Here is an 11,454-nt window from a genome sequence, read left to right as displayed (position 1 = left end):
GATCCTCCGCCCCACCCTGCGCTCCAGGTGACGGCAGAAATGGAGTCGGCGCTGCTCCTGGAAGTCATTAAGAAGCATTTAAGATGCTTGCATTTAAGATGCTTGGACAGTGGAGTGAGAGGACAAATGGCAAGTCACGGAGGAAGAGCTGCAGGAGATGATCAGAAGAATGGCCTTCCGCGACGTAGCGCCGGATCCGGACAGACTCTCAAGCCGGGTCTGGGTGAAAATAGTGAGGGTTATGTCTTCCAAATTTCGTCGCCTCTATACGAGGTGTCTAAAGGAAGGAGTCTATTCCCAGGCGTGGCGGATGGACTGGCCTTACTCCGTAAAGAGGGTCGGCCGATAACCTCGTCATCCACGTACCGTTCGATATATCTGCTGGACGAGGCACGATAACATCAGCTAAACGCAATAACTGTCAGTAACCGTGCCATATAAAATGTATAATATATATCTCGGAGATGAAAGGACACCGGAGCCTTCCCATTGAAATTTTGGGAAAACCCCTTCACCCTTTAACCTAGATTCTACCATAGCCGTAATTAAGCAATTTTCGTCATTCAATCCGATTGTGTTTGTTCGAGATTTATGATAATAAGCTTGAGCTCGAGGCGACAACCAGTCGCCGAACGTAGCCGCGGTCAGGGGATGAACGTTTTTACCTAATAGAGGTATAGAGTAATTGTATAGCTCTCCTTAAAAAGGAATACTTGTAGCGGCATTCGACAGTAAACATTCCAGCGGTTTTTGTCTCGTGGCACGCCACACGCAGACTCTATTCTTCGGGCAAGATGATTATCAGATGTCGATGCATCTCCACAGTACATGTTCAGTTAGCCTGAGGAGCCGTTATAAATCTTAGGATTTTGTTCACTAAGATCCTTCAAACGGACAAACAGTCCTTATCCTAACAGTCCCTGAATCTATCACCTACTGCTTTTCTCATGAACGACGTTTCCCGCTAGCAACTTTCTCTGAAGGGCAGTTAGCATCCTTCTTCAACCAAAAACATAGAAATTAACCAATTAACAGCAACGTCCATTTCCCTCACTTTCCGAACGAAGCCATCTCTCCACGAATCCGATGATCTCGTGTCCTTAGACACACCCCATTATAGTTTTCCTCTGTGACATCATCGGGACGGGAAAGGCATTCTCTCTCGCGATCTCATCGATGAAAAGAGTGCCCCTTTACGACCAGTGAATATTACGCGTCCGACTTGGATTTTGTGAGCACGTTCATCTATCATCCCGTCGACCGCGGATTCGTTATTGAACCTAGGATCATTGCCATTAGCATCTCGAGTATCTGATTATCACGATTACTTGTCCAATACTGTATTAATCATATTTGTACTAGTAAATATCTTCTCTATTGCATGACAGCAATGTCTAATCCAAAAGAAGATTCGTTACACGTCCCTATTTCTAATCATACTGACAACCTGATATCCATATTTTCTTATTTGGAGTTAACATCGCAAAAAGTGTCTTCTTGCTTAAATTTAATTTACGATAAGTATCTTCTGTTTGTTCTTCAGTCATAATCACAGAAATAAGTGGTGGAAGTGGTAGTGTGCATCGAAATATAATATAATATGCTCAAACATACTGCAACTGCTAAAATATTCAACAAGGTCGGTGGCAGAGACAATTGTCATCGAGAACAGATGATCAGCAACGGTGTCATCGTAAGTAGCTTGTTTTTTCTTGCTCCTTATTTTGATATTTAGCTTCTCTTCCTTACATTCATCAATTCTTTGTATTCTCCTTATTTCCCCTTCCTTTTTCAACCACTTAGGCGATCATTTCGTCACCCGCGAACAGAGTACGTAACTAATCTTCGTCGAACAAACTTGTCCGAACGTCGCACCACTTTACGGGTACTTGAACATAACTTTAATACGCATCTTCATTCGTCACTTACTCATTGAATGGGTTTGAAAGACAGCGATCCTGGCGTGTTTTCCTTCAAGCATTATCATCTTAGGAGTGTTCCTATTATAGTATATATGTTTCGTAACGATAATAAATACACCGAGTTCGATGGACTTTCTTCATACGGTGCAAATGTCTGATACCTAGATTTACTACTATAAACTAATGCTGAGTTTAATTTAGTAGGACCGACATTTTACAGATATCTGTTAGATACGCGGGACAGCGTGCACTATATATTAGGATAGTTTAAAATGATATCTTATAGGATTCTCAAATCCAAGTCGAAACTATAGTCGTGAGCAATTGCAGTTTTCATACAGGCATGTATGTATGTTTTCACTTAAAGCCTTTTTGACTATGTGGCATCAGCGTTTTCTATGCACGTTGTCTATTGACAGTCTTGAGCGCAGTGAGATCATATTTGAAGCTCTAGAAAAATTAGTGAATAAAATAATTGCCAAACAGATTGAGAGAAAAGGAGCGTTGAATACTCCTCTTATTAAATAATCGGACGTTAAAAATTGTTTATTTTCCCCTTTTAAGATTTATATTACTTATACTATTGATGTTATATCAGTCCTTCTTTTTCGGTAAAATTGCGTAAAAGAGATCAATGTTTGCTTCTCTCCAAATATCTATTATGAGAATTATCACAATCTTCGTCAAGAGAACCATCACTTTTTTTATTTCATATTGAAAAGTTTTTCGCCGTAAATCCTAGAAGTTTTGGAAGAATGGAATATTTCAGTTGCGTGAAAGATGAAGAAAGGTTGTGGAACAAAATGGCACTTGTATAATTCAATAAATGTACATAGAATCGGAATGTAAATTGGAATGAATTCTCCGGGCAACCCAATAGTAATTTCAAATGAACCTGTATTGCCTCCATCATATTTCTTGCTCTCATCACTGAAACTATCATATAATATTCGTTTGTTTTTCATTAAGGATCTTCCGGATATGAAAATTTACTTACTCATTTGTGACGGTTATGTATTATATTATGATAATATATATTCTAGACTACTTACATATCTGTTAAGCAACTACTTACATATCGGTTATGAAACAAAATGCCGATAGTCCGAAATAACTAAAAAACATCATATTCGCTGTTATCGGTAATTCCCAGTATTTCTATAAGAAAAAAATGACCATGTTTTAGATATGTTATTTTTTTCAGCGACAAGATATGGTTTCATCTAGACAGACATATCAACTGGTAGAATAGCCGAACATGTACCACTAACAGTCTTGGAGAAATTTGGGAGATACCAATGCATGCGACTAAGATTGATGTATGGTGCGCTATATTGCGGAAATGAACAATTGAAGGAGCACGAAAGATGTTGCTGATATTACAGACTCGGAAAGTAATAATAGTAAAAGTATAGTATAAATAGTAAAAGTAGTAAATAGTAAAAGTAGTAGTAGTAATGAAATAATAAATGTCCTGAATATCAAGGTGGGCATATTTCACAATGTTTGTAATTATTTTTAGGCATATTAATTGTAGGTAATCCATCCTTATCAAGACCACGAAATTACGCAATCAACCATTATCGAGATCGCCAAACTTCAAAACGACGAAATTTTCGGCTCTCTCGTTAAGTGCCGAAAGAACTGAGTTACAGTTAAAGGTACGCGAAATTACATTAGAGAAATTAATGCAACGTGCAAACGACAATTAGTAATTTAAGAAAATTACATCGTAATTATATTTCAAGTATGCATGAACCAAAATACTAATCATAAAAAGAAATTTGCTATATGTGGCGAAGAACCGCGTTACATCACGTGAGATAATCCTCACCCTCGTTGCCTGGCCGTCGAAGATCCACCTATCGTTATTCAGACACTCAATGAACCTAAGCATCCATTCTAAGTTACCCTCACTTTTCTAACGAAAAATGTGATCAACGAATCCGCTTTCTTTGTACTTTAAATACGCCCATAACAAGCTTCCCTCCGTAATAGCACGACAGTCGGTCAAAACTCAGTCACCAACGCGACAAGTGCAAAGACTCTTTCCTAGACGCTAAGTTACTGAACCCAGCTTTCGGTTGATGAACGCGACGAGGGTTGTTTGCATGGTGGACAGGGAGTTAGGACGGAGATGTAGATGTGATCTAAATCTCCAGGAAAACTGGAGAATTTGGAAAAGGAAGCTAATCCGAGTGAAGTGCTAGTGCCTATGAAAAAAGTAGGTATAAGAATTAGCAGAATTCGGTCTGGAAAGGACATTACAAGTGAAATGAAATCGCGTGTGACGTTATGGCAGTAAGGAAGCCATATTTGGAATCGCAACAATAACGCCGCTGCACGAGTCACCCGGGGAACTACACGGACGCAGCCATATTGGCACGTGCGCCGAAAACGCGGGCCGTTTGAAAGTGGTAGTGACTGGTGGTAGTGATAAGTGCGGGTAGAAGTGGTCATTCTGCGCGCCCAATGGGAGAGAGGATCAGAGAACGTGCGAAGAGCAGGAGAGAAGCTACCTTCCACAAACACACCGCAAACATCGGCAGTGACGATCACGCTGAAGGATATATCGGGCCAATCCTACGCGGAGGTGTCGACCACGGACAAGGACAACATGCCTTTGGTTGAGGTCGATATCCAAGCGGTAAGGATGCGTAAAACTTTGACCGGACCTGACCTTTCAGGACCTATGAGGACCTGAAAAGGGAGAAGGCCGCCGCGCTCGCAGCACGGCTGACTCGGATCCTGGATCCGAGCCATCTCCGCGTGGCGACATCCTTTCGAGCCGCGGAAGCATGTGTGACCAGAATAGACATTCCGGCCACCAAGGAGGAAATCAGGAACACCCTGGCGAAGGAGGGTGGTTGCAAGACGGAAGACGTCCAACTGGGAGAGATCCGCTTGGCTCGAAGCGGTTTTGGATCTGTGTGGATACCAGGGCAGGGAGGGAACTGGCTCAGGCTGGGGAGGTCGCCATAGAATAGTCGATAGCGAAGGTCAAAGCCATCAAGCGGAGACTTTTGCAATGCTACAGATTCCTGGAGATTGTGTGCATAAGCAAGACATGCGCCTCCAAGGAGGATATGGGACACCTGTGCTACAGATGCGGTGACTCGGGATACCAAGACAAAAGATGCATTGCCGTGAACCCGACGTGTCTGCTGTGCGAGGCTCTAAGGGCACCATTGGTACACAGGATGGGGAGATCGGCCTTCGCTCCCCCCCTCCACGCCGAAGAAGGAAACACGAGGAACCACCCGCGGATCTGCGGTCGCAAGTGGCAACAAAGAAGGCTGGTCGCCGCAGGGAACCCCCGACTCTAAGCACGCGAGCAAGGAGGCTGGCGCGGAGGAAGCCATGGGAGCAATCACTTAAGAGAATTAAGAGAATGTGCATCCTTCAGACCAACTTGGACAAGACAGGCGCAAGACCTGCTCTACCAAACCATCCAGGAGAGCACGGTCGCTCGAGTGGTAGTAACAGAACCATACGGAGTTCTGGATGCTCCGGACTTGGCCGGAGACACGGAAGAAATGATCGCTGTCACCATGACATCAGCACTTAACGATATTCGATGGGAAAGTTGCTCAAGATCTAACAAGTCCCAAGTCCAGCTCAATGTACATAATTCGTCATAAAAATACGAAAGATTTCGGTAATACTGGAGAAAATATGAAACAAAATTATAAATATGGTCTTTCAGCATTTATTATTATTAAAATTTATGAAATTTTTTTACATTTAGATTGCGACTTATGTTTGCGAATGGAGCTTTAGACTAAAAATAGAGGAATTAGGAATAACCCGGAAAATAAACAGAAGAGACAAGATAAGAAGCTAAGGATTTAAGATTAATTTAGGGTCCAGTTTGTTTGAATCATTGATAAACTCGCATGAGGATTTGGGTAGAATAATAATGGCAATATCGCCCGAAAATTTTTTGAATATCCAGATACAACATCAGAAATTACCGGAGTAGATATAGGAACTTTACAAAAAAATTTCGGACAATATCAAATGCACTTTTTTGCTATTTTTCAGTGAATGCAGAAAAATCTGACATACTTGAATAGTCCCGTGTAAAAATTTATATGTTTATGTAAAAAAAAGATTTTTTTCACAAAAAATGTCTCAAACCAAAAAATTGGGAAAAGAATTAATGGGAGTGCTAGGTAATTAATAATTTCAATAATAACCCTGAAAATTTTGGAAAAGGTTATAATGGAAGAACGAAACGAGCTACGGCAGAGAGGGAAAGAAGGTCAATTTTGCTTAAAATTTCGAATATAGCAGTTTCCCTTAACAAGATCAAATTGGATGTCGGTACAAAAGCATCAGTTTCTTGCTTATATTAATTTGTAATTCCCAAATTATTTTTATTACGCGGTGTGGAAAGCTCTCTTTTTCGAGCTTAAGGAAAGAAATCCAGCCAGAATGCGTTCAAATCACTCACGTCTCTTGCCCAAGAGATATATGATGAATTTTGTAATTGCATGTATCGTTGAATGTTTAAATTTGAAGCCAAATTGGGTGCCCGGAATTAGGTTATTTTCAATGTATATAGTGTTATTTATCATAGATTCGGATACTTTATAAATGTTGAGTAAGAGTCTAATTCATCGGTATAGCTGACAGAATCACTGTTGCTTTTCCTTCTTTTTTTAATGCTACTGCCTTTCTTGTTTTCCAGAATGGAGAAATAGTTGACATTTAAGCAATTGTTAAATATTATGCTGCAGGAGTAGATGTGTGAAAGGTGCGTAAATATAGTAGGTAGGTTCTTTTAAATCAATGTTACCAAATTCGATAATTTTTTTTTATTGTTCATTTTTGAAGGTTAGATCTAACTTATTTTAATTTGTGGAAATGTCAGATAGAATTAAATCTGGATTGTCAACTTAGTATGCGTTGCGTCAGTTTGTTCGTTGTTTGTGCGATTATGCTGGTTACTTGATATATTCTTATGTGGCTATTTTGTGTGTGGACTGTTTCAATGCGTGCTCTTAGTATAGACGATTAGTTTATGACTTCCCAAATTAGCCTTTTTAGGCCCTTTATTTGGAGATACTCAAGGTTTCGTCTATGTAACGCGGAGCGTAGCCATGCGGCCCAGCAGTCACGTACCCCCAAGTAGACTCTGACCGTTTTTCCCATTCGGTATATGCTGAATATTTCAGTTGGAATTCAGTCGTCTTTGCCAATATCCTAAGCTTTCTCCTTATACTTTATAACCATCCAGACAATAAATGTTATTTCTCTATGTTAGTATGTTTAGTATCTCATGGTTTTCGATAATGATTATCTTATTGTCTTCGTCGAATTGTGTGACGGTACATGTCGGCTTTCATGAGTTCCTATTTGTATCCGTTCTGGTTGTGTCAGAGTATATCACTTATGTTGTGGTTTTTTGGGCGGAAGACGCAGTTAATCGATGGTGAAGGTTCTTTGGGTTTTTATTTGGATATGTTTTCCATTCTACATTTCCAGTAGTTTCTTATGAAGTTGTGGAAAGCTTTTCTAATTTCGTATTCACTCTCGTTGTTCCTCTGTTATTCTGCTCTTCTTTTTCTTTTCCAGCAACGCTAGTAATTTTTCACCGTTGCGTTTGATCTTTTATTTTAATGTACTAATTCTTTGTAGGATGATTGGTTCCCCGTGTTACTATCCTTTTTCTTGTTTTTATCTTTTGTGCTTTAGATGATTTCTATAGACATGATTTCTATAGGTAATCCGGGTACGGAATTCGATCTTTTCATGTTTTCGCTTGGTTTCAATAGTACTTTTATGCACTGTACTAGTTCCACTTCGTTTAATTCTTCTGTTATCCGTTTATTCATTGGTGTTAATTCTATGCGAAAAAACATTTGCGTAATAAAAACTAGGACTTTGTTTGAATATAACAGAATTTTTCTGTCAAAATCCAGGAAAAGATACTTACTTTTGCTACGTTTATGACTCCTTTCATATACTTGCACGGTGTGGTATTTTTCGAAGCAATTGCGTGTATGCAGGGCCGGTTTAACCAAACGAGTGGCATAATAGTACATCGATTCTCTTCTTCTACCTTTGATTTTCCGTGTACAACATACCACACGATCTTTACTTCCTTCTGTGTCATCTCGCCGAATGACATGTAAAAGGCCGTTTAGTCTTTCTGCTGTTCCAGAAGATGATGAAGTATTCTTGAGGTCGGCGTCACGAAAATGCCCAATTAATTGACCCATCAAGCGACGTACGAATTGCAAATGCGTTATTTTGTTTTTATTCTTTTTCTTCTGGTTTGCGTTGTATAATAAGTAAGAATTTATTGTTGATATTTCCAATCCGCAAAAAAGTAATTTTCGCCTCCATTTTTGGGACTTTCGTATAAAACGGTATGTAGCTGTTTACTGGTCTGCTTTACACCGCCCATATATTCGTGGCGGCACTCGCCGACGGAACTCTTTTCGATGGCTTCGCGATACAAAGCGCCATATCATGAAAGTGTAAGGCCGACATGCTTCCTACATCCTTCCGTCGAATATTTGGAAGAAGACATACGTGGCAACGGTCGCGAACGCCTAACGAACGCGTGCGTAGTGCGGATATCGAGGGGCAAGAAAAGAAAAGAATCTGTCCAAAGATTCATTAGGTCTTGAACAGCGAAGTACGAAGGGTCCAGTGTAACAGCGAAGCAAACATAGTGGAAAAACATGGAGCGTTGATTGTAGACTGTTGGTTATTAAATAAACTATATTGCTGAATATCTAGAGCATTTCTTGAGCACTTGCATATTAAACCACCTCATATTTATTGTAATTTATCCGACATTTGGCTTCACTATATTGGTTCCTTCTCTTCGTGTACTTTTAGTGATGTTTTTCATAGTTGTGGTAGTACAAGTGCTACAACATTGATTCGTTTGTCTCTCCAAGCCAGTAGTAATATGTCTGCGTCTGTAGGCAACGATATCATTTTCCGCAATTTTTCGATTTTTGATATTATTCGGAATAAATTTTCCATTAGTTTGAATAGGTCCAGTTATGTGACATTTCGTGCTTAATAATGCATCAGCCAAGGGAATACAAATAAAATAATGGTCGGTATAAATATGGTATCCTGCAGCTTCAGGGTTTGATTGTGATAAGTTTTGGCACAACTGTAAAACTATTCTTGTACTTATTGGGAGATTAGGTCTGACTAATTTCTCAGTCGTGAAAATGCCATAACATGGCAAAATGGTTTGTATGTAACCAATATTGGTATCCGCAATGAACATAAATTTAGTTTTTGTGCTTTTGTGCTTCATTTGTTATATCATTTACACGAAGCATCCAAAATATTTGTAAAAGTCGGTCTTTTCTAACGGACAAAACACAAGATTCATTGCAAACAAAATTAATCGAATCTATATCAAAACTCTTAGAAGTCCTTTTACATGCAAATGAATATGCAACAAAATATTAAAGTTAGAATTATTATAAGGAAATAATATAGAAATAATATAAGGAAATATATATAATATTATAAGGAAATTTTATTGTATTATGTATGATCCATTTTGTTCTAACTGTAGAATAAAAAATAGAATAAGAAGATATGTAGAAATAACTGTAGAACAAAGTAGATCAGACATAATAGAAACTTTTTGGATAACCTAATACAACCTAATCTGTATTCTGTTGATGATATAGTCATCAGCCGTTTTGTAACTATATAAGTGTACGTTTCGTTCTGAATAAAGCGTATCTTAAACCTTTCTTTGCATCTTGAAAGATAAAAGGTAAAAAAAGCGATATATCATGCTTTAAAAAAAGGCAACAGTGTTAAAGGCATTGCATATGACTTATATCATGTCAATAAATGTTTAGGAAAAATACAGTATAAAAGAAGATTTGATTGTACGGGAGTGCCTTTCATCCCTGTCGTTGATATAGCAAAACGTAGGAGAAGTTGTGAAGTTGCTAAGTAAGCTTTATGATTTTGTTTAGGTAGCATTAATGCGAAAAATTCGTACCGATAATTAATAATTTTGGGTTTCAATGAACATGATGCTTTAGGGAGAAGCTTTGTAAAATTGTAAATCTTGTTTCAACGTAACTTCGAAAAGCAGAAATCGATGTTAAAATCATTGTTTGTGTCCAAGATAGCAAAAAACAAAAGCTATTTAATCTCATAAATGTAACGTTGAAGCGTTCTCGTTTATTCAATGACCTCGTCTTATGAAAATCTGGTAGCTGAATTGAGATCTTGCTATTAGATATGTGTATATAAATAACGAAATTATAATTCTTTCCAAAGATATACTACAAACTGGAGAACTCGATAAATCTTCTAGCACACCGAATTTATTAGACCGCTTAACAGATAATCAATGATTTTAATCTTAATCTTCGGTGATTGTTTTTATCGATGCCACGTCAGCCGTGGCGGCGAGTCCTTTCGTCGATAGTCGGGTTGTTGTGTCGAGGAGCCCTTTGTTGCAAGGGTCTTGCACATCGGCCACTACAAAACGCCATTTGGAAGCTCGGCGTAGCGATAAATTGAGGGGAACTGTAACGGTACCGTATGTCGCGATCCGCGTTCCGTTGGCCGCGAACAGTTCGTAGTCGGTTTTGTTCGTGTGTCCGCGGATCTTACTGCGTGGATAAACACAAGTGTCAGCACCGGTGTCCACTAAATACGAGGTGAAAATATTTCAAGACAGGAATTTTTATTCCAATTAGCTACGGAACTCGCGGTTGAGTATACAGAATCGTGGGAAGAAAATCATGCTATAAAACTATCAACAAGTTCAGATACATTATCACGAAAAACTTGTTAAGTAAGAAATTGTAAAGTTTACAAAACTACAGATTTGAAAATCTGTTCAACATGCGGGAAATATGTATGCGGCAAATGTACATTTGATAATAAGATAATTTGTAAAAAATGCAGCGGAGTTGAATAAGATATCTCTATATAAATTAAAGTGTAATTTTATTTAAGTCTATAATTGAAATTAAATAAAAGTGAATTTGGACGATATTTTCTGACAGATCATCATTTTATATACATTCGGTTATAAATTAACCATTATTTAAGTTAAATTATAAAAACAATTACTTTTTAAATCAGCGGTCATTTTAACCGCGCCTGGTAGGAATAGGTAACACGAAATGTCGGTAGGTTTAGTGTTAAATCTATCGATTGTAACTAAGATTATCTTCTAGTTATTATTCATTATAACTAACGCATCTGCATATGGATGGCGAGCACGAACTCACGTTGTTATTTTCAACAGGAAATTTATCTGTTGAAGATATCGTTTCCATTGCTCGTTCAATGAGACCGAGGTCTATGGCAAAGTACCTTAGTGGTACTGTTGAAGTCGCCCTTGGTTTAGTAAGATTCTATTTTCTGTAAGACACGCCATGTCTTTCATTCTTCCGCTCTCGATTCTACCGTTTGTACCGTTTACGAACTATATGTGGTTGTACGTTCTTTCTCTTTAATATGGTCTATACGGTATTATTGCTGACATCCTCCTCCGCGGCAATAATCCGGGTGA

At 38.6% G+C, this 11,454-nt stretch overlaps 2 protein-coding genes across 2 annotated transcripts; both read right to left on the bottom strand.

The window, feature by feature from the left end:
- Positions 1-7,437: 7,437 nt before the first annotated feature.
- On the bottom strand, positions 7,438-8,245 carry LOC117240330. Its single transcript, XM_033506309.1, has 2 exons — positions 7,864-8,245; positions 7,438-7,773 (listed from the first exon to the last, which is right to left on the bottom strand). The coding sequence occupies exons 1-2, from the start codon at positions 8,147-8,149 to the stop codon at positions 7,619-7,621; spliced, it is 441 nt and encodes a 146-aa protein (XP_033362200.1). The 5' UTR covers positions 8,150-8,245; the 3' UTR covers positions 7,438-7,618.
- A 479-nt stretch (positions 8,246-8,724) lies between these two features.
- On the bottom strand, positions 8,725-9,213 carry LOC117240329. The gene has a single exon (XM_033506308.1). It carries the CDS (start codon positions 9,211-9,213, stop codon positions 8,725-8,727), a length of 489 nt encoding a protein of 162 aa, XP_033362199.1.
- Between the last annotated feature and the right edge of the window lie 2,241 nt (positions 9,214-11,454).

This window comes from Bombus vosnesenskii, unplaced genomic scaffold, assembly GCF_011952255.1.
Source record: "Bombus vosnesenskii isolate JDL3184/JDL3185 unplaced genomic scaffold, Bvos_JDL3184-5_v1.1 scf7180000014619, whole genome shotgun sequence".
NCBI lineage: Eukaryota > Metazoa > Arthropoda > Insecta > Hymenoptera > Apidae > Bombus > Bombus vosnesenskii.
The sequence above is the reverse complement of the archived record's forward strand: the minus strand, read 5'-3'. Positions and strand labels throughout refer to the sequence as shown.